This window comes from Rhinatrema bivittatum, chromosome 2 (genome assembly GCF_901001135.1).
Source record: "Rhinatrema bivittatum chromosome 2, aRhiBiv1.1, whole genome shotgun sequence".
NCBI lineage: Eukaryota > Metazoa > Chordata > Amphibia > Gymnophiona > Rhinatrematidae > Rhinatrema > Rhinatrema bivittatum.
The window spans coordinates 757288756-757313299 of record NC_042616.1 but is presented as its reverse complement, the minus strand read 5'-3'; the positions used below and the strand labels follow the sequence as shown (position 1 = coordinate 757313299).

General features: G+C 43.9%; 1 protein-coding gene across 2 annotated transcripts in view; it reads right to left on the bottom strand.

Moving 5' to 3' along the window:
* MTBP (MDM2 binding protein) overlaps nucleotides 1–24544 on the bottom strand; it is a 194276-nt gene that overhangs the window by 112090 nt on the left and 57642 nt on the right. For both annotated transcript variants that reach the window (XM_029591956.1, XM_029591955.1), the window contains exons 8-10: nucleotides 24255–24386; nucleotides 11716–11810; nucleotides 9649–9721 (exon numbers count right to left, since the gene is read on the bottom strand). In XM_029591956.1, the coding sequence (XP_029447816.1) occupies nucleotides 9649–9721; nucleotides 11716–11810; nucleotides 24255–24386 (300 nt within the window). The remainder of the gene's footprint in view (nucleotides 1–9648; nucleotides 9722–11715; nucleotides 11811–24254; nucleotides 24387–24544) is intronic.

The window sequence follows — 24544 nt, the reverse complement described above, 5'->3', positions numbered from 1 at the left end:
TCCAGGAGCGGTCCGGGAGCGATCTCCTGGACTTGGGCTGTCGGCTGCCAGTAGTCAAAATGGCGCCGACGGCCCTTTGCCCTCACCATGTCACTGGGGTCGACCAATGGTGGCGGTAGCCCCTGTGACATAGTAAGGGCAAAGGGCCATCGGCTGCCAGTAATCAAAATGGCGGACGGCCACTTGCCCTTACTATGTCACAGGGGCTACCGCCGCTATTGGTCGACTCCAGTGATATAGTGAGGGCAAAGGGCCGTCGGCGCCATTTTGACTACTGGCAGCCGACAGCCCAAGTCCAGGAGATCGCTCCTGGACCCCCGCTGGACCACCAAGGTCTTGGGGGGGTCAGGAGGGTGGGGGGTTGTAGTAAATTAATTTTGGAGGTCTTGGGGGGGGCGCGTCAGGAGGGTGGGGGGTTTTGTTAGATTTTTACTTTTTTATTAAAGATTTGTCTGCGAGCCCTGGACCCCCGCTGGACCACCAGGGACTTTTGGCAGGTCTTGTATGGCTCTCACAGAATTACATTTTAAAAATATGTGGCGTTCATGGCTCTCTCAGCCAAAAAGGTTCCCGACCCCTGATCTAACCAGTAGTGTTGAGCAAAAGTGTGCAAAGACTTCCAGGTAGCTGCCCTGCAGATTTCCTGTGGGGAGACCAATTGGCATTCCTCCCAGGAAGCCGCCTGTGCTAGACTGGAAAGAGCTTTCAGTCTTTCTGGAACCAAGCGACCCCGACAGATATATGCTGATGCAATCGCTTCCTTTAACCAACGAGCAATAGTGGCCTTAGATGCCATCTGACCTTTCTTAGGGCCATGCCATAAGACAAAAAGATGATCCGATACCTGGAAATCATTGATAGCCTCTAAATAGTGTAGCAAAGCACGTCTAACATCTAGACGCTTCAACTCTCTAGAATGAGAATCTGACAAATCCACATCCGTAAAGGCCGGAAGCTCCACTGACTGATTCAGGTGAGAGACCACTTTTGGCAAAAAAGATGGGACCGCTCGCATTGAAATACCAGACTCCAAGATACGCAGAAAAGGTTTCCCAACAGGACAGAGCCTGAAGCTCAGACATCCTCCTGGCCAAACAGATCGCCACCAGAAAAACCACCTTCAGCGTAAGGTCTTTCAAGGTAGCTCTCCTAATAGGCTCGAAGGGTACTTCACACAAAACCCGGAGAACCAAGGTCAAATTCCAAGAAGGACATATGTGCCGGGTCGGCAGCTGCAGATGCTTTTTTTTTTTTTTTAAATTCTTTTATTAATTTTTTCAAAAATATTACAAAGTAATAAACAACTTTACAAATGAAATATTGAAGTTTTGAACATTCATTCTGAATTCAGATCCTTATATAATATAAATAAGAAATATACATACTGTTCTAAACTAAACATCATAGGGGTAATCCCAAGAGAACGAAATTTGTAAATGAGATTTTTTTTTTTATAAGAAACTTAATATCAAGAATAATTTGGATATTCAGGGAAGTTTCAACAATACTAATTACTTACACCTCCATCTTTTGTAGAAATCTGCATCCTAGCATTCAGAAAATCTTGCAATTGATTTACCTCAAAGAAAATAAAAACATTTCCCTGTTTTATTGCACATTTACATGGGTATTTTACAACCATAGTTGCTCCAAGTGCTATGGAAAGAAAAGCCTTGCGTCTAATCTGAGTTCTTCTGGCTAGGTCAGGATAGATCCTAACCTTACCTCCGAAAAATTCAACACTCATGTTTTTAAAATATGCCTGCATAACCAGATTCATTTCCTGTTGAGTCGGAAAAGTTATTAATAAAGTGATCTCATCTTGCGTTTCTTCCAAATATTGGGTTAAATTTTGGAAATCTATAGATTGCTTAGGTTCTGTATTCTTTACAACATTTTGCTTATATGGTAATTGAATTATTTTCTTTATTACTGAAATTTTTTCAGAGGAAATTTTTAAATTTTTTTCCAAGTATTTTTTTTAAAAGTTAATAAATTTTCCTCTCTTAATTTAGGGAAATTTAATAATCTAATATTCAAATGTGAACTTCAAATCTTAATATTTGAAGTGCACTTCAAATCTTAATATTTGAAGTGCACTTCAAATCTTAATATTTGAAGTGAACTTCAAATCTAATATTTGAAGTTCAAATCAAATATTTGAAGTTCAAATCACTTCAAATCTAATATTCAAATATTCAAATCACTTTATATTTATTTCCTGCCTTATCTTCTTTCCAGCTTGTTACAAGCTTCCAAGTTCTCTTTCCCTGTTGATTGTAACTTTGACTTATTCCTTCCTATTGTTTATTTTTTGTTTACCTGAATTGTTACCACTGTTATACCATTGTTAATTGTAAACCGATCCGATATGGTTATTTACTATGAAGGTCGGTATAAAAAACTGTTAAATAAATAAAATAAATGTTTTACTGTATTTTCTAAGTATTCTATTTTCCTCAAGGTGGCGGATCTTTCACGGGTAAAAGTAGTGGTTAGATCAGTGATGGCCAACCTTTTGAGCTCAGTGTGTCAAAATTCATTAAAAAACCGAGCATAACTCGGGTGGTGTGTCACTTCTAGAAAAATCCATAATTTTGTGATATTTGTAGCTCTAATCAACAAAGTTATAATTTTAATATATATACTGTATTTATTAATAAAGCAAAAACAAATAATTCTTTACCTTACCTGCTTAGTGACTTTTTTGTTGCTGAATTTCATTGGCTAAATCTTCAATTGAAGGTTGGTATTTCGTACACTTCAAGTCCAAGCAAGCGTTACAAACTTCATCTGTCAGTCGGTTTCTTTTATTGGCTCCCATTCATGTTCACAACACTCCCTCCCCATCTCCCAGGCATGCACACATTCATTCTCACACACACAGACCCCCAGGCAGGCACCCATGCATTCACACACATACACCCCCAGGCAGAGTCCCATTCATACACATTCACACACTAAAGGTAGACCCCCCCCTCTCTTCTTTTGCCAGCAACCTCAGAACCTCTCTCATTCCTCTGCTGCCACTGTCACTGATGCCACGTGGCTATTGCGGAGGTGCCGATTGCTGCTACTGACACTGAAGTCCATTCTGCTGCCTCCTCTGTGCAGGCCCCGTGGGCTTCCACTTTCTCCATGCTGATCTCGTACATTGTGAGATCCGTTGAGAAAGTGCTGTTCTTGCACATTCCCAAAGAGTACATGTGCCAATCACTAAAAAGTACTTTTTTTTTTTTTGCCTTTGCTGTCTGATCTTAGTTTTCTAATTGGTTGGTCACAGGCTTTTTTTTCACCTTCCCTTTCTTATTTTTTTGCCAATTCCTTTTATATTGTCTTTTTTTCTGTTTCTTTTTTCTCCATCTTCTTCCCTCAAACACACAGTCAGGTTCTCATTCTCACATGCATTTCTCTCTCACACACACAGGCTCTCACTGGCACATGCTCTCATACAATCATTCATACACGCAGGTTCTCACTGGCACATGCTCTCTCATACAATCATTCATACACACAGGTTCTCACTGGCACATGCTCTCTCATACAATCATTCATATACACAGGCTCTCACTGGCACATGCTCTCTCTCATACAATCATTCATATACACAGGCTCTCACTGGCACATGCTCTCTCTCATACAATCATTCATATACACAGGCTCTCACTGGCACATGCTCTCTCATACAATCATTCATATACACAGGCTCTCACTGGCACATGCTCTCTCATACAATCATTCATACACAGGCTCTCACTGGCACATGCTCTCATACAATCATTCATACACAGGCTCTCACTGGCACATGCTCTCTCATACAATCATTCATACACACAGGCTCTCACTGGCACATGCTCTCTCATACAATCATTCATACACACAGGCTCTCACTGGCACATGCTCTCATACAATCATTCATACACACAGGCTCTCACTGGCACATGCTCTCATACAATCATTCATATACACAGGCTCTCACTGGCACATGCTCTCTCTCTCTCTCTCACTCACACACACACACACACACACACAGGCTCTCACATGCTGTCTCTGCAAACATTCAGGTCCTCTCTCTCAACTCACCTCATACACGCACTCTACGGGCCCTCAGCCTCTCTCTCACCTCTGGGCCTCCTCTTCGCGGGTCGCCGCAGGATGGGCTCTGCAGCGGCCCTGATCTTCTTGGGCCGCGGCAGCCCTGCTACCGGGCCTCTTCCTCTTCTTGGGCCGCTGCGACTTGGGATTCGCAGCGACCCGCGGCGGCTCCTCCTCTTCTGCACGCGCTGATTCGCTTCCTCCTTCCTGCCCACGCGGCTCCGGCAACGTTTACTTCCGGGGCCGCACAGGCAGGAAGGAGGAGCATCAGCGCGTTGTCTTGAGCCTCATCGCTGCGACGCATGAGCCTCCCTGCGCCCGGGGGCATTGGTGGAGGGTAGGGGGAAACTAAAAAACACATTTAAAGGCTCGGTGCAGCTGAAAAAGAAAAGGCTCGGCACAGCCGATAAAAAAAAAAAAAAATTCCTGATAGTCCTCGAAACGCTGCGCGTGTCAGCCAAAACGGCTTGGCGTGTCACCTCTGATACGCGTGTCATAGGTTAGCCATCACTGGGTTAGATCTTTTAAACCTCTAACTCCCCCTTCTAATGAAATAATCTGTATGCACTGATCCGAAAGGATCCGTTGATGATCTTGAGTAACCGAGTCAAGTTTATTAGAAACTTGCTGTAGTAGCTTTGATTGTTCTTGAATGTTGTATGCCAATCTTTTCATTAGATCTGCAAGAGAATCTAATGTTACAGCTGATTTTTCTCCAATCCCCGCTAGGATGTTGTTCCCTTCATCCAGGTTTAAATTAAAATCTGGAGTCGAAGACCTAGCTTTCTCCAAACTACCCTCAATGTTCCCAGCAAGCTGGGGTGACGGGACGAATATATCTCCCCCTACTCCAGCAACATTCGAGGGAGTTTGTGGGGAAGTTATAATCAGCTGGCGAGGTAAGGGTGGGCTTAGTGATATTTCCCCTGGTGAAACTTGTGTTTCTCCCACATTCCCACCTATGGGATTTGCCAAGCCCTGACTCAATGCTGAAATAGCATACTTGGGAATAAGTCTTTGTTGTGACAGAGGTGGTTGTTCTGCTGGGAATACTCTCACCTTAGCTTTATGTTTGTGAGGCATAATTACAACAAGAATTTAAATTATACAAAGAACATTTCCAGAGATACCCTTCCACGTTAAGGAAATAACTATTTAAGAAAATTAACAAAATCTTAAACACTCAAACTAATCCGGGCTAAGCTGGTGGCACGCTGCTCAGTGCCGATCTTAAAGGCACTCTCCAGCCCCTCCCACTGACGTCGGGGTCCAGATGGTAATTCAGTGAGAACAAACTCACCCAATGAGGAAACACAGTCCTTCGAGCTGGCTCTGAAGTTCTTTTTTTCAGGTAATTAGCTTTACTCCGCGAAGAAAACATGTGACATCTGGATTAGCTGCCAGAGAAGATCTCTGGATCTGGCCCCGTAGATAGCCAAACGCGGAGATCTGGGCTTTGAGGGAATTGAAGGATAACCCTTTCTGAAGACTGTCTTGTAGAAAAGAAAGGATTTAGGAAGCAGAGGCATTCCGAGGATCCACCATCTGCGACTCACACCAAGACTCAAAAAACTTCCACACATGGACATAGGCCAGAGAGGTAGAAGTCTTCTGAGCCTGCAGTAGAGTGGAGATCACCTCCTCCCAATATCCTCTCTTTCGCAGCCTACGCCTTTCAAAAGCCAGCCTGATTGAAAAATATTGGACCTTGCTGTAGAAGATTCGGTAAATGACCCAACCTCAGGGGTCCCTCCACCGACAAATTCACAAGATCTGTGAACCAAGGACGGCGTGGCCACTCCAGAGCCACGAGAATGACTTGGCCTAGATGAATCTCGATTCTTGTTAATACTTTTCCCACCACAGGCCATGGAGGGAACACATACAGGAGCACATTGCGCGGCCAGGGAACCACCAGAGCATCGACCCCTTCCGCGCCGTAATCCCTTCTGCGACTGAAGAAAAGAGGTGCCTTGGCATTTGCATGGGTCGCCATGAGATCCACGTGAGGCTCGCCCCACTGGTGGGATATCAACTGCATGGCTTCATCTGAGACATCCCATTTTCCCAGGTCTAGCTGGTGGCAACTGAAGAAGTCCACCTGTATGTTGGACGCCCCTGCAATGTGTGAGGCCGCCAACATTTGAAGATGGCGTTCTGCCCAGGTCATCAAGAGATTCGCTTCGAGGGCCACTCTTGTTCCACCTTGCCGGTTGATATAGGCTACTGTCGCTGCATTGTCAGACAAGACTCCCACTGTCTGATGACGCAGAATGGGAAGAAAACTCTCCAGGGCCAAGCGAACAGCCCGTGTCTCGAGACGATTGATCAACCATGACGACTCTTCTGGAGACCACTGGCCCTATACTGCTTGATCCTGACACACTGCACCCCAACCAGAGACGCTGGCATCGATTGTTACCACCTTTTTCAGTACAATACAAACAAAAACAGTATCAAACCCCCCCCCCCCCCTATAAAGACAAAAAAATTACAAATATGATGTGGCAGAGATTGAATAACATTCCCATATGGATAAGAAGTTTCTCTGATTCTTAATTGCGATATGAGATACCATATTATCCATTTGCATCATACAATGAAGCAGGTTCTTCCAGTGCCAGAATGAAGGAACCTCCTTCCCTCTCCAATACAAGAGGATTAACTTCTTCCCCACAGCACGTGCTTTTCTGACAAACATGCAACTACCTAAGCCCCGAATACTCAGGGGAGGGAGACGGTCAAATAACAATAGTTTCGGAGTCAAGGGGCTCTGTCCTCCCAACAGGTTCTCTAAATAAGTCACAATTTTCCTCCAAAAGGCATGAGATAAATTACCAACACTAGTAGATCACTTTTTGCACATGCTAGAGAGAGAGCGTTTTGCCTGAAAAGCCAATTGTTGGGATACATAAGCCCTCCAGAGATATTTATATTGCATTTCCCTAAAGTACATATTTGTTGAAATATCTGATAAATGTTTGAAACCAGATCTTATAGTTTGGGGATCTATAAAGATAAGACCCTCACCATTCCACTGATCTGCAGAGATCTGACAAGTGTCAGTTAACTCCCAAGAGCTTTATACAGAGAGGAATAAGGCAAATACTGAAATTCTTCAAAAAGGAAAAAATCATCAAATGAATCGGAAACAGAGGACTTTAAAAAAAAAAAAAAAAATCCTGCGACAAGGATTCAACATAGAGATAAAACGGAAAGTAAGCAAAAAAAATTAGTTTAATTCAGCTCATATTGCTCCTTCAGTCCTGGAAAGGATAGCAGCCAACCCTTTTCATTTAGGACATGAATCAATTGCGTGATGCCTTTTTCCGCCCACAAATGAAAAACCCCTGAATGAGTGCCCAGAATAAAATCAAGTTTCCCGCGAAAGGGCAATAAAGGCAAACAAGAGCTTGATACCTTTAAGAGGATGGCTAAGCTCATCCAAGCCTACCTTATAGGAGCTACTAAGACAGAGAAAGATGTTTCAGGAGCCGCATAGGTGACGCCTGTAAAACATAACGAAAATCCAAAGGAGAGACCAAATCCTTCTCACCCTGTAGTTTATCATAGAAGGACTTGTTCAGTAACCATTCCCATACTATTCATAAATTACTAGCTAAATTATAGGCTGCTAAGTCCGGAACCCCCATTACACCCTGGTCCCATTTTTCCTTCAACCATAAGAACATGCCACACTGGGTCAGACCAAGGGTCCATCAAGCCCAGCATCTGGCAGCCCCCAAAGTTCCTGAGACCCTGGATCTCTTCTTGGGCTGTGGACAAGATGAAGCCTCAGGCTTGGGCCCTTGCTACCCTATGGCTTTTCAGACCAAATACTTGTGTAATAGTACAAAATCCGCTGAAAAAGTGGAAGAATAGCTGAAGCCTCCCCAGGCAGTCATCTTCCATCTCCGAATGACGCCCTCGGGCCTCCACAGGGCGTGGATTAGCTGGAGACAGAGGTGGAGGGAAATCTCCCTCCCCCTCCACGGCCTCTGTAGCAGCCGCGAAGGAAGCCAAGATGGTCGCCATTCCCGCGCTGACCGGGAACGGGTCTGACGCTTTCCGAGGTGCAGGTAGGGGCCTACCAGATCCGTGCTGCCACTTTGTCACCCCTGCAAGCGATCCTGAAATGCCTTCTCCCCCAGAGAGGCAGCAGGAGCAGAGGCGACTCCATGCATTGCACATTTGCTGCTGCGTGGCACGCCACTGATCATTCAAACTGCGAGAGTCCGTTGCCTGAGGGAAAAAAAAATAAAGAGCCCACGAAAGCTGAGCCCCACTTTGCAGCTAAGCTGCAGACAAACAGAAAAACAACTGTCTTTCCCCTCTTTTTTTTTTTTTTTTTAACTTTACTCAAAGCAAAAATTTGAAAAAAAGCACTTCCCTGCACTGAAGCATGGCAGCAGGTTCTGCTGTCCCTTTGGGAGGAGAGAGAACTGGCTCCACCAGCTTTCAGCCTCTGGCTATGAAGGACCAAGCAAACTAAGGGTCCCCAACCCCCGAGCTTGTCCACCTCAAGACCAGGAGGGATGGCCTCACTAGGACCTACCAACCTCCTGGGAGGAATTCACCTGTCCTGACTTTTTTTTTTTTTTTTTTTTTAAGCTAGGTACAAACTGCAGGTTTTGCACCTCTACCATTTGCTGGAGACAGAGAAATACTGAGAAACTGCAGGTGGCACACTAGGTTATATGGCAGTGTCAGTAAAGCTTTCTGTGTCTCCATCTACCCAGAAGTCTGGACTGATCTGGGTACGTACAGGGAACTGCCTATACCTGTGATTTGGCTTTGGGTTAATAAAATATTAGTTTTAGTGACTGCTTCCTAATTATTATTAGCATTGTGAATTTTCTTAATGCTGCTTCCCCAACCTCTTGCACACTTAACAGCCTATCATTTTTCTTCTACCTGCTTCAAGTTTGATGGTAGAAGACTAAAATGATTAACTACACAGTGAATCTGGCTAATATCCAAGTTGTGATGCAATCACACATCAAACCTCTTAAGATTAACTCTGAATCCCGGCTCCTCTTCCCACCCAAAAACAAAAAAAACAGCCAATGAAGCGAAAGCCATGAGTATATACAGATTTTTTTTTATTAGTCTTCAAACTTTAAGCCTAATGAAAATGACCTAACTTTTATGGGATCAAGGAGATTTTCAAAACTGAAAAGAATAGGCCCATAGTCTGGACTCGATCAGTGAATGTCTGCTGAAGTTATTGTGACTATGGATGAATAGACAGACTGAACCAGACTAAGTGCTTTTTTATATGAAGTGAAGAGCACTAAAAACAATGCTACTTACTGGCTGCTTCTAAAGAATTTTAAAAATGGTAAATTCATTTTGTGAATTTTAATAAACGGCTTCCATGCAATTCCTCAACAGCCCTGTGAATGGTAAATGGCTTTCCCCCACCCCCTCATATACAGAATCTAAAATCTAAGTGGATGGGCTACCATTATTCTTTTTCTATGTACCTTATAGTATTATATGAATATCATTTTAATTTACAGTCAATCTGTTAACATTGGGAAAATGATGTACCTCTCCGTGCAGTGAAGAAAGCTGGTCCAATAACAGCTTGGATTTACCTCCAAGATTGTTTCTGGTCAAGGCCCTATGATATTTTTTTGTTAAAGGAAACATCTATTAAAGTTTATTCAAAATTGTGTCAAAAAGTATTCCATGGTTATACAGGATACAAACTGACCAATATAAAAGGAAAATCAGTGATTTGCCATGCAATTCTCACAAGCTCTTTCCTCCATTTTTGGAATGCTCTTTGCAATTTAATTTGAGATGGGATTAAAAAAAATAATCAGTTTCAGATTGTGATAGTAAATCTGACCTATTATATGAGCATTACCAGAAAAAGAGAAATTTTTTTGATCTTAAATCATGAAATTAAAACCTGGGAAACAAAATGAAGAACTTTATTATGTGCAGGATCATTTTGGGAAATTCTCCCCCTCTCATAATACCCCTCAGTGGTCTCTGCTACCCCTTCTCTCCTCCCCAGAAAGCCAGGCCCAGTAACTCTCCTTAGAACATAAGAACATAGTGGAGCAAAAGCCTAGTGTTTAGAGCAGTGGGCTTTGAAACAGGGAGATCAGGGTTTAAATCCTACTGCTGGCTCTTTGTGACCTTGGGCAAATCACTTTACCCTCCATTGCCTCAGATACAAAACTTAGGGGTTAATTTTTAAACGTTACGAGCGTGTGCTACCCGGCACGCACACCTGGACACGCACGTTATAAAATTTAGAGTCGGCACATGCAACGGGGGTAGAGATCTGCAATTACACGCAGTGACGCATCGGGAACTTCCCAACCCCCTAGCCTAACCTCCCCTTCCCCTTTCCTGCCCTCCTCCTATCCCTATTCTAAATACCCCAAATTTCTTATCTTACCTTTTGCTCCTGCTCCTGAGCAGGAGCAAGTTGCGCGCGCCGGCAGCCTGCAGGAGCAAGTTGTGGTGCGCGATCCCCCGACACAGCAGCAAATGGCCCCTGTGCCGGGTGCTTCTATCCCCGCCCTACTCTGCCCCTCCGAACCGCCCCTTTGGCTAGCCCCAGGACTTACACGCGTCCCGGGGATTTACGAGTGTGGCCGGGCCCTTTGAAAACTGGCCCAGCGTGCGTAAGGCCCGGGTTTTACGCACGTAACTTTTTAAAATCCGGACGTTAGATTGTGAGCCCTCTGGGGACAGAGAAATTACTACAGTACCTGAATGTAATCCGCTTTGAAATGCCAAAAAGCAGAATTAAAAAAAAACAAACCCATAAGATAAGCCATATTGAGCCTATCAAACCCAGTATCCAACAGTGGCCAATCCAAGTCACAAGTACCTAAACATTAAATAGATCCCATGCTACTGATGCCGGCAACAAGTAGTAGCTATTCTTCCCTCCATGAAAACATTTCCTTGGCAGTGTGGTTTGTGGACTTTGAAATTGTAAGCATGAACATTTCACTTTTACAGCGACACACAGATAATGGATGGTATATGCTCTCGTGAATCAAAACTGAAATTTTTCCGCTCATCTCCGATACCCTACATGTAGTGAAGGAACAGAAATCAGACTTGTTCAATCCTCTTGCCATGTAATAACCCACAGAGAAAAACAATATTCTATATCCATCCAGCAGCACAATGAAAATAAAATCCTTGATGGTATCCAATATATGTTCTTTAATAAGTACCCTCTACCCAAAATCTGACCAGAGTATCATTAATCATTGATTTGTCTCCTCAAAAAACTGGTCCAGATTTGATTTTTCGGTTTATTTAGCACTGTAGCTATTACTATCTAATTAGCAAAAGAATCACTTTCTCTACACATTATGATACGTTTTTATTTTCATATAATTTTCAAGGTATATTCTCTGAATTAGAAGTTGTGCAACCTTGTTGCTAGTAAGAGAATGACAAGTACAAGTGTCATACTAGACAAATTATGAAGCAATAGTCAATTAACTTTGTGATATCTCCCTATACTGCATACAGGTTATGAATTACTGTTACCCCCATACACATACATCACAGACTTGTGTGCTCCTAAGACAAACTCCATCCTAAAAGAGTGAAAGCTGGTTAAAATGTAAAGGATACACTTTAAACTCAAGATCTGAAAGGAAGTATGAAGGGAGATCTGAGAGCACCACTATCTGTACAAAATCTAAGGCAGAGCTGTAATGATGGAAAACCTGGAAAAAAAACCGACATGAAACAAAGTTATCAGAATGTCATTGGATTTACAAAACAAAAATTAGACACTGCTCATGAACTTCCAAGTTCACATCACTGCTATTCCAAATATTACATTTATGAAGAGCAAATAACTAAAAATAATTTTGAAAAGATATTTATATACAAGGGAGGAATTTTCAAAAGGATTTACATGCTTAAACTGTGTTTTATATGTGTAAGTGGGCTTTTGAAAATTGCTATGATATATGCTATTGAATTTTCACTAGATTTTACATGCATAAGTGCACTTTAAACACAAATGGGCTTTTGAAAATTGGTACAATATATGCTTTTATGTGCGTAAATACTTTTGAACTTACCCAGAAGATGTCTATTCAAATGAGATTACATGAAAAACTGAAATGCTGTTTATAAATCTATACTCTTTAAACAATTTACATTGTGTGTTTCTTGGTCATAATTTGTCACTTTGCTAAATAAAGAAATGGAAGCTGCGGTATCAGATTCAGCAAGTTTGCATACCCTAAATGATTTTTCCATAAACAGCAGGATAAATGAGCAACATGTGGGTGATATCATTCAGCAGCAAACAAACAAACTTCTCTCATATAGCTAGTAGATCTCTTACTCGATTGAGCATGTGTGGAATTACCGCTCAGGGGTTGCCTCATGAGCTCCCTCAGTCAATTCTATGGATAGGTAGTCAACTCTCCAAAGAGGCGGGTGGATATTCAGCCTATCTACAGACAATACTGTTTTCACTAAGCAAACTTGCTTTTTATATCAATGAGCAGGGCTGAAATAGCCATAACATGTGAGAAGTCCCAAGAGGAAAGTTGCAGAAGAGTATTTAGTTAATAAGCAACCTGGTCTCCATCATGGAGAGCAGATTAGAAGGTGAACAGGCTATGCAAAACTGCTTGTCTGATTTTACTGTCAGTCTGCGAGAAATCGTCCAGACAGTAATGGAACGTAAAGGTATGAACTGATGACCACATTGCATCTCTGCAAATGTCTGAAGAGGCACAGCTTGCAGATGAGTTACTGATGCAGCCAAGCACTAACCTGATGAGCCTTGATTGAGTCTACAATCTGAATGCCTGCTAAATTATAGCAATGCGCAATGCAATCTGCTAGCCAGATGGACAATGTACGTTTGACCACTGCTATGATTAGTCTTTTGGGATCATAAGAAATGAATAGCTGGATAGCTTGGCAATGAGGCAGTGTTCTACTTTTGACATAAGGCAAAGCCTTTTACATCCAAACTATGAAGAGCTCTCTCACTTTCATATGCATGCAGCTTCAGGAAGAATATAGATAGCATGATGGCTTGACTAATATGGAAAGCTGACAAATCTTGGTAGACATTTTGGGTGCGTGCGAAGCACCACTCTATTGTGGAAAAATTAAATATAAGGAGGATAATTAACTAAAGCCTGCAGTTCACTGACTTTTGGCTGAGGATACTGCTAAAAGAATTATTACTTTCCATGTTAGAAACTTGAGAGCAGTAGTCTCTAACAGACCACAGGATAAGAACATAAATTGCCATACTGGGTCAGACCATCAAGCCCAGCAACCTGTTTCCAACAGTGGCCAATCCAGGCTACAGGTACCTGGCAAGAACCCAAAAACTAAGTCTATCCCATGCTACTGATGCTAGTAATAGCAGTAGCTATTTTCTAAGTTAACTTAAAGCAGGTAATGGACTTCTCCTCCAAGAACTTATCCAAACCTTTTTTAAACCCAGCTACATTAACTGCACTAACCACATCCTCTGGCAACAAATTCCAGAGTTTAATTGTGCATTGAGTGAAAAAGAATTTTCTCCCATTAGTTTTAAATGTGCTACATGCCAACTTCATGGAGTGCCCCCTTGTCCTTCTAGTATCCAAAAAAGTAAATAACCGATTCACATTTACCCATTCTAGACCTCTCATGATTTTAAACACCTCATCACAATCTGCTTGTGATTTAACTACTCTGAATAATTTTGTATCTGCAAATTTGATTATCTCACTCATCGTATTCTTTTCCAGATCCAGATAGCAACATCAGTTGTGCCAGGACCATATTCAGATCCATGGAATGGAAGGTTTTAGAACTAGTGGTTTAGTATGCCACAAGCCTTTCATGAACTTGGATAATAGTGGATGAATGTAGATATACATAGTGAGGCTTACCCTCACTATGTATATCTACATATATCCTCTCCTGCCCAAACCGCTGCTGTTGCCGCTGCCGCTACTGCTGCCACATCGAGGAAGGAATGCCTGCGCGATCGGCGCCCAGACCCGTCGGGGTAAGGCCTCAAATTCCCTTCCCCCGGGCGAGCCTGAATCTCCGATCGCACAGACAGCAGCCCAAAAAACCCGCCCACCAGCCCAACCATCCAATCACCGAGGAAGAGGGACTTTTAAACTTACTTGAGCTCCGGCGCCGCGTGCCGGCGTCGCGCGCTGAAGGGGCATGACAAAGGGGCCTGCCCCTTTGTACGCCCCTTCGTACAGCCCCAAGAAAAGCCCCCAAAAAAAGAGAAGGAAAAGAGAAGAAAAGAAAGATCGCGGCGGTGCTGGCATGCTCGTTCGACCTCAATCCCTCCGGGGTAAGGACATTTTTCCTGCATACATTCCCACGACGGGGCTGCCACCGATCGCCAGACATCAGCGTTGCTCCGTTGATCCTCGGTGAAACTCCCTTTGCTACACAGCCGACCCCCAAACCCCAACCAATACGCGGAGACTCCTCCTGACAACCATCCAAAGGCAAGCAGAGGAAATTTTTAATTCATTTCTGCTCGGCAGACCTCTCTGGATGCCCCTTAAAAACTGTCCTACAGGACTGCACTATTTTACAATCCCTTTTTCTATCTCCCTTAGTCCCTCCTCAGATTCAGTCTACAATTTCAATTTTGTCTAGGCTCTATCTAGTGCACTTCTCTTTTTTAAAATGCACTCCTTGGAGGAGATCACGTGATGCTGTGAAGGGAGAAGACGCACATTCTCTCTTCTCGGCCCCTTAGCCCACCATCTGGCTCCATCCGGCATCTACAGAAACCCCAAACCTCACTAACCAAGCCTCTTTGAAGTGCTAATCTTGGGTGGATCGTTTTGGCTCCATGCTTTCACGCCAGGCAAAGAAGGACCGTGAAAAAGAAAAAGAACGGGTGCGGCCCTCGGAGGCCATGCTTGAGGGGGAGGAGCAGCCCTCGGAAGTTTTGCTTCAAGCGAATATGGCAGATCTGAAAGCTGCAATCCAGGAAACGATAAAACCGGAATTATTAACCATATCCTCTAAGCTAACAGAACTGAATAATTCCATTCAAACTTTTGAGACACGGTTTGATGAGGCGGAACAACGAATTTCAGACCTGCAGGACGGACACCAGGCGATGCAGCAGGAGATAACCGCGCTTAAACAAGCCGTGCTGAAACAAACCGAGCGCATGGAGGATCTGGAGAACCGCTCGCGGCGGTCTAACCTCCGGTTAGTAGGGCTGCCGGAGTCTCTTCTTGATCGGGAGCTGCCTAAAGTCCTGGAAGCATGGCTGCCTACCGCGCTGGATTTGGCGGTTACACATGGCCCATTGATTATCGAGCGCGCACATCGCTTGGGCCAGAGGAGGTCGGAGGACTCCCGCCCGAGAGTTGTTATCGCGAAAGTATTGAATTTTGTGCATAAAAATGAAATATTGATGGCGGTACGGCGGGGTAAAACCCTGCAATATGAAAACCAACGAGTTCTGGTGTTTCAAGACTTTTCCGCGGCGGTGTCGCAGCAGCGCCGAGCAATGGCGCCAATTTGTTCTAAGTTGCATGCGCTGGGAGAGAAAGCGATCCTGGTATACCCGGCTCGTTTGCGCGTCCATACCAGTGAAGGAACCCGTTGGTTCACGGATCCAGCTGTGGCTGCCAAGTTTGTCGAGGAACGTGGGAAGACTGTTGCGCCAGCGTTAGCGGCACCATGATTCTTTGCTAATGGTGGCAGCCTTGCTTCAGGCCACGATTTTAGCTTCCCCCTGCACGGGGGTGGGCTTCATATCCACATAAAGATAAATGGCGGCACTTGAGCTGCCAGATCAGGGCATAATACTTGCCTGATACTCCCGGACAGTTTCAGACGGAAGGCTGTACAGCGTGTATTTGTTTATTGGACATACTAGCCACGTTTTCGTTCTGGCTACCTAATCTGTTGGACACTGGCTTCCGTTTGGCCCATGTTCTTTTATGAATGTTTCACAGAGGTTTTTTGGGTTTGAATGTTAGGCCATTGAATGCATGTTTGGGGTATTGTTTACTTAACCTGTTACTATTGCTTGCTGGGGGATGGGGCTGGGTGGGGGGTGGGGGTGCCGATCAGCAAACAGTGATCTCATCTCCGGACGGAGGCTTAAGGGGGACAGCAGTGATAACTGTGTATGGAGGGAAGGGGGGAGAGAGGGAGGGGTGGGGGGGGGCGGGTGGATTGTGCGTGGGTTATACTCCTTGGTTTGTGGTTGAGGGTTGTATTTCATGATGTCTTGTTGCGGGTTCCTTCATTGTCCCGGTTAGCGGGATTATTAGCGCGGGGGCTCCAGCTGGGAGGGTCCCCGGGCGGTCATTTCAATGTCTTGTTTGGTAATGTGTCTGGCTGGGTCTCGGGGGTTACTTAAATCATGGCACATCCGACTCTTAAGATATACTCCTGGAATGTTTGTGGGGTTAATTCGCCCTTAAAGCGCTCAAAAATCTTATCGGTTCTCAATAAAAAGTCGGCCGATGTGGTCCTACTTCAGGAGACACACCTGAATGACTCTGAACATCAGAAACTGAGGAGGCAGTGGGTGGCTAATGTTTACTATGCATCAGGTACGACTCGGTCGGCAGGGGTGGCAATTCTAGTCAGGAAACATGTGCCTTTACTTGTCCATAAGGAGATTAGGGACCCTCAGGGAAGGTACTTGATTCTTGAGGCGGAGTTGGATCACAAACCGTTAATACTGTGTGCGGTGTACGCTCCTAATAACCCCCCTTTAGCCTTTTTTCATGGGCTGTATGGGGCGTTATTGCCATACATTGAGCAGCGTCTCATTGTTGGGGGAGATTTCAACTCCGTTAAGGACCCCTTTGTGGACAAGATTAGTGTTCGGGCCCAAGCACTGCCTCCTAGTAAGGGTATTCATTTTTTGGAAAGATCGATGCACCTATTAGATCCCTGGCGCCTATTCCATCCTGGTGAGAAAACGTTTACGCACATTTCTAGGGCACATCAGTCACAGGCTCGATTGGACTACTTTTTTATTAGTTCCAACTTGCTCAGTTTTGTCCCTCAGGCTGATATAGATGATATAATAGTGTCTGACCATGCTCCAATCTCCTTAGAGCTCACTAGAGCAGTGATAGAGCCGGGAAGGCGGTGGTGGTGTTATCCGCTTTTTCTGGCGGACGATCGAGGATTTCAGGACTATCTTCATGCTAAATGGGAGGAATACTTACGCTTTAACGGTGCACATACATCAGATCCTGTGCTACTCTGGTATGCTGCCAAGGCAGTGTTGCGGGGCGATGTGATAGCGTTCATGGCCCGTCGACGGAAATTGGGGGACCAGAAATTAGTACTATTGTCGGCTCAGCTTCGGCGAGCAAGACGGAGACTGCAAGGTGCCCCGAGCCCCGAGACGCGGGCCACTTACTTAGCCCTTCAGGCTGAGCTTAACACTTTATTACATCTTAGGGCAAAAAAGGGGTGGGCATACTATCAATACAGATTATTTCAATTTGGGAATAAACCGGGCCGGATGTTGGCCAATTTAGTTAAATCACAGAGGGCATCCCGACTTATCCCTGCTCTTTCCACCTCCTCGGGGCGTCTGGTAAGGGATACTCCATCCATTCTGCAGACTTTTAGGGAATTCTATTCGAATCTATATTCACAGGGGCCGGTGAATGGGGTCAGTCAAGAACAATTCTGTACTCGTACACGTATACCCCAATTAACCCCCACCCAGCAAGAGGACTTGAATAAACCCATCTCTGAGGAGGAGGTTCGGTTAGTTATTGCCACGGCAAAGCGAAACAAGGCCCCGGATCCTGATGGATATGCGGTTGAGTTTTACAAAACTCTGCGAGACTCTATACAAGGTCCCCTCACGCATGCTTTTAATGCGCTGATACAGCAGGGTTCTTATCCGCTACATATGAATAGTGCCACTATTACTTTGTTGCCTAAGCCTGGGAAGGACCCCTTGCAAGCGGAGTCTTACCGTCCAATCTCTCTTCTTAATGTGGATCAGAAGCTTTTAGCAAAAATCCTGGCAGATCGGTTGGCACTTGTGCTGCCAGATCTGCTGGGACTGGGTCAGGTGGGATTTGTTAGGCGTCGGTACGCTATAACAAATATTAGGAAAGTTCTCGCTGCCATGACCCTGGGTCAGAATGACGGCTTCCCCCACTTGGTAGTCAGTCTGGATGCTGAAAAAGCGTTTGATAGGGTTGAATGGCCCTATTTATTTCATGTGCTCCATTTGGTGGGAATCCAGGGGTTTTTCTATCAGGCGATTCAGTTGTTATATCGGGATCCGCTAGCCAATATCGTAGTAAATAATGTTTGCTCTGAGACCTTTCCCATTTGCAGAGGCACTAGACAGGGGTGCCCCTTGTCACCTTTGCTTTTTGTGTTACAACTAGAGCCTTTACTGATTGCTATTCAGCAGACTCGTTCGATTAAAGGAATCCGGTTTCAGTCGGAAACTTTTAAATATGCAGCGTTTGCTGACGATGTTTTGGTTTTCTTGACTGATCCCGTAAATTCCTTGACCTCCCTGTTGGCCTTGATCCAGGAGTTTGGCTCCTTTGCGGGGCTTAAATTGAATCTCAAGAAGTCTGAAGCACTGCCCTTCCCTTTGTCCTTAAGGGATGGGTGGGGACCGGCCTTCCCATTAATGTGGGCCGCCTCTAGCATACGCTATTTGGGAATCGTACTCCCAGTACAATTGGCGTCGCTATATGCGAGTAATGTAGCCCCCCTTCTGCAGCAGACCTTGGAAAAATTGGAAGCCTGGCGTTCGCTCCCCGTTTCGTTGCTGGGTCTAAATTTGTTTAAGATGATAATTTTGCCAAAATGGCTTTTTCTTTTTCAAAATTTACCCATTTTTCTTAAGGCTCTAGATAGGAAACGATTGGAGAAGGCCTTGCGCCAATTTTTGTGGCGGGGTAGGAGGGCGCGAATCCCACTTCGGTATTTGCAACAGCGTTGGGGGCAGGGGGGGATTGGAGTGCCCGACATCCACCTGTATAATGTGGCAGGCAATCTCAGACTGGTTCGGGATTGGCTTAGGGGCGTCCCGATGTACACGAATCTTTCAGTGGAAAGGGCTCTGGTGGCTCCCATGGGGTTGAGTTATGTGTTACAGGCGGACGCCTCAACAGTGTCCTATCCGCCCTTGGTGGAGACTTTACTGGCACCATTGAAACGAGCCTGGAGGGTGCTGACTCGTACACTGGGAATACCTAGAAAGAATGCTTATCTTTTGCCCTTAAGGGGCAACCCCGAGTTCTCACCAGGCTCCCAAACACGGGGTTTTCGGGAATGGGCGACGCACGGTATAGAGTATCTGGGCCACCTGCTGGACGAGGACGGCTGTCTCCTGTCACATAAAGAGGTAATAGCGCAATATGGTTTGTTGTTTCAACATGTTTTCCCCTACATGCAAGTACAACACTATTTTAATTCGCTTCCCTTGGCCAGCAGGCAGGTCCAAGCCTTTCATAAGCTGGATGCATTTCTTTCCCTATCCACTCAGAAGGCTCCCACTCTAGCTAAATATTATAAAACGCTTATGGGTTATCGGGTGGTGGGAGCTACTGAGGCCTTAGCCGAGCGATGGGCTGGGACTGGGATACCAGGGGTAACAGCACGGGACCTGCAACGCTGCTTTGGTCAAGTATCTTGTATCTCTTCCAATTCCTATTACCGTGAGATGCAGTTCAAGTTTTTGTGGAGGGCCTTCATCCCGCCTATTAGGGCAGTACATTATAAATTGGTGCCCACTGGGCACTGTGGGAAGTGTGGAGCGGTTGAGGGCTCTCTACAGCATATGTTTTGGGATTGTATCCGAGTGCGTAGATTTTGGGGTCGGTTGGTGCAGTACTTGGGGGGGTTGTTACATGCTGTGATACCTTTTCAGATTACTCTGATATTGTTTGGACTGATTCCGCAAAGCATAATCAGAGGACAGGGACCACGTTTGTTCCTTAGGAAGGCGTTTGCTGTGGGGAAGAAAATAATTTTACTACACTGGCAATCTTCGGAGGCACCAGCATATTGGCAATGGCGGAATCAACTTCACGGACTCCTTTTGATGGACAAGCAGTGGGCGAACACCTCAATTCAACGGGAGCGCCGCTTCCTCAGTGTGTGGGATTCTTACTTACAATCTCTCACACCCCTGATTCGCAGCCGGATACTGAATGATATGGCCGCGACACGGCTGGGAACTTTGCAGTGATTCACGCTAATGGAGGACCATATAACCAAGGAGTGGGGGGGGAAAACAAAAGGGGGGGGGGGGGGAAGGGAAAAAATGAGTTGTCTGTTGGTATGCTTGGTGGTTCATGTTTGCGCTCGTGGTACTGGACCAATGTTGCTTAGCTATGATATTTGGAATTGATCATATGTATTATCGGTGTTGCCACTGTTCATTTGTTTCTGAGCTACTCAATAAAAAACCGTTGAACGTTAAAATGCACTCCTTCACTATCCCTATCATCTGCAAACACCCCAAACACAAAGAGAATCTACCTCTGATTCATCTCATCCAACAGAAGAGACTTATCCCTATTATTCTCTCACCAATTACTCAATTACTAGGCCTCTCATTATTTTCACTGACTCTTTTCAATGTACAATCCCTCTCAAAAAAAATCACACATTCTTAATGATCATCTCTCAGAGGACAATCCAGACATCTGTACAATCACAGAAACTTGGTTAAAACCCACGGACTCAGTACTTATAAATCAACTTCCCACTCCAACCTACGATATATTCTCGATCCCCAGACCTAAGAAAAGAGGAGGCGGTCTTCTTTTAGCAGCAAAGAAAGAACTTAAGATAAATCTTCAACATTCCCTTTCAATTTCAAACATTGAATTTGCTTGTTTTAAATCCAAACAGCTCCAAATCTGCCTTATTTATGCTCCTCCCGGAAAAATAGAGGCAGACCCATCTCCCATTATAGAATACTTATCCAAGCACATCAACTATGACTCCCCTGCATTAATAATGGGAGATTTTAATCTACATGTCGACTCGAACAAACACTCCCCTAACTGCGAATCTTTCCTTTCTTCACTTAAGCACATGGGTTTCAAACAGATCATAGACAATCCAACTCACAAAGCAGGCCACACCCTGGACTTGATCTTCGTAAATAAAAGCATCTCTCCATCCTCCCCTCCAACCTGTACACCAGTACCTTGGTCGGACCACTTTATCATCACAACGGTCCTTAAGACTGCAGATTCTCCTCCTTATTTACCCAAAACCACAATCCACTTTAGGAAACCCTGTTCATCAGAAACTATTTCCAATCATCTTAAAAAGGAACTGCCACATCTCGACTTTTCAGACTTGAACTCAGCCTTTACTTCATGGCATACAATCACCAAAGTCGCAGACCAAACCTGCCCACTAACCACCAAGGTGATTCACAAAGCACAGGATAAAGGGAAACCCTGGTTTACACCCGAACTGAAGGCTATCAAAGTAGACCTTAGAAACAAAGAACATACCTGGCGCAGAAATCCCTCTACCACGAATCAAGCAATCTACAAAGCCACACTCAATAAGTATAGGATCACCATCTTTAAAACAAAGAAAGATTTCTACGCGAAAAAAATCCATCATTTCATATTTGACTCCAAAGCTCTTTTTTCATATGTCTCAAGCTCTAACCAAACCCCCCCCCTCCATCCATTCCAGATGATCAAGCGTTCGCCAAAGCTACTGAACTCGCCTCCTTTTTTGAAGAGAAAATTATCAAGCTCACCAATCTTTTTCACACCTCTACTCCTACTACCCACCTCTCACAGACCACAGCATTAGATCAAAACGCCAGGTTAGAATCCGTCGAGATCACCTCATCATTCGAATCATTCGAAACCACCTCATCACTTGAAATTATGAATATTCTAAAAAAACTCAAACCCTCTTCACATCCTTTAGATACCATCCCTTCAAACCTTCTCATGTCAATACCAAACACCATTGCGAAACCCATCGCAGAAATCATTAACTGTTCATTAACTAAAGGTAAAGTTCCAGATTCTCTTAAGCAAGCCATCTTGAAACCTCTCCTTAAAAAACCTAATCTTTCAACAGATGAACCAGCTAATTTTCACCCCATTGCTAACCTACCCTTCATTGCTAAGGTCATGGAGAAAATAGTCAATAAACAGCTCACAGACTACTTGGAAGATTTCAAGATTCTGGCTCCATCTCAATATGGTTTTCGGAAATCCCTTAACACAGAATCCCTTCTGATCTCTCTCTTGGATTCAGTCTTCCTTAGTTCAGACAAAAAACAACCTCACCTGCTCATTCTCCTCGACCTCTCGGCGGCCTTTGATATGGTCAATCATTCAATCCTTCTAGACAGACTAGCCAACATTGGTATTTCAGGCACTGCCCTAGATTGGTTTCGTTCATTTCTCAGCAACAGATCATTCAAGGTCAAAATTAACAACAAAGAATCTAAACCAATCAGTTCAAACCTGGGTGTTCCACAAGGTTCCTCCCTCTCCCCAACCCTCTTCAACATTTATCTTCTACCCCTCTGCTTCCTGTTATCTAAGCTGAAAATCAAACATTTTATATATGCAGATGACATACAAATTCTCATCCCCATAAGGAAGTCCCTTCCAAACACTTTAATTTTCTGGGAATATTGCTTTCAGGAAATCAGCTCGCTCCTTACCAAACTTAACCTTGTCATCAACAAGCAAAAAACGGAATACCTCACCATCTCCTAGGATGACAACTTCATTCCAAGACAGACATCTAACATTATGATAGATCAAACACAAAGACATTTCCCTATTCCTCTTGCAACTATTCTGGACAACCTCAAAAACACTTCCCACGTAAGAGATCTAGGCGTGCTTTGGGACAATCATCTGAACCTCAAAAGATTTGTAAATAACACAACTAAAGAATGCTTTTTCAAATTACAAGTTTTGAAAAGGCTAAAACCCCTTTTGCACTTACACGATTTCCGCCTTGTCCTTCAATCAATCATCCTCTCCAAAGCTGACTATTGTAACGCTTTGCTACATGGTCTTCCAGCCAACTCCATCAAGCCTCTACAAATGTTACTGAATTCAGCAGCCAGGATCCTGACCAACTCGAATAAGAGAGATCACATTACACCCATTCTCTACAAGCTTCACTGGCTTCCGATTAAATACAGAGTCCTCTATAAAGCCATGACCATCATACACAAATTCTTAAACAACTTAGCTCCAATTGATCTTACCTTTCAGTTTCGCTCCAACAAATCAAAGAGACCAATAAGAAAAGCTTATCAAGGCTCCCTTTTTGTCCCTCAAGCCAAAACTCCACTAAGAAATAGGACTCTTTCCACGTCAGGTCCTTCTCATTGGAACTCACTTCCACCAGACCTCAGACAGGATCCCTGCCAGCAATCCTTCAAGAAAAAACTGAAAACTTGGCTTTTTAATCTAGCATTTCCCTGATTACTTACAGTAGACTTACCATGGCAAATTTGATTTGTTTGTCCTTTTTGTATAATTCCTCCTAATCCCTCCTCCTTTATCTACCTTTCTGGTCTCACTGTTCTTTTTCCCTCTTCCCTCTCATCCTCCCTTATAATGTATCCTCTCATTGCTCCCAAGCCCTATTTCTCTCGATACATCCATCTGTTATTTAATTTTTATTTTTTAATTCCTCATTGGTTTTCTGCAAGGCATCTGGTTAAGATGAATACTTCAAACTCCTTGTTTTATTATTGTTCCTACAGGTTTCTTGTTAGATGTTCTCTGTTACATGTAATGCTTTCAAGCAAGTTTAATTGTTCAATGTAAACCGATTTGATTTGCATCTAATGCAAGAAGACCGGTATATAAAAAACCAAAAATAAATAATAAATACATGCTTGTCCCTAAAGAAAAAACACAAATATCTCACTTCAACTCAAGGAACAAAGAGCCAGACACCAAGCTATCCATCTACCCACTTTCCCTGCATATCATCCCTTGTAGGTCGCTTGCTGCTCTTCCACATTTAGAGCTCTAAAATGTGCATTATCTATGTTCAGTATTTTTCCTGCTTGCTGATGCACTAGTCAGATGATAAAACCCAGGTATATGGATGCCTCATTCAAATTTTTTGATGGAAAATGTCAGCAATGTTTTGAAAATCCTTTACCATTTGTTACTTACTTCTGGTAGAATTTTTTTCTTTATTTGGCTGGTTTTCTTGACAGCTGAGCAAGTATTCTGAATTAATCCATCTAAACTCTTGTTTGAAGAATTCCTCAAACAAAAATCTGGAAATATGACTTCAGATCCAAACTAAAGAGAACAAGCAACACACACACACAAAAAGACATTGATATTGAAATGCTGTAAATTAATTTTCCAAATTCTTGAAACTCAAAGAAAATAATGCAAGCAAATAGGTCACATAAAAGATTACTCTGAGGACTGAAAAATAAACAAATTATAAAATA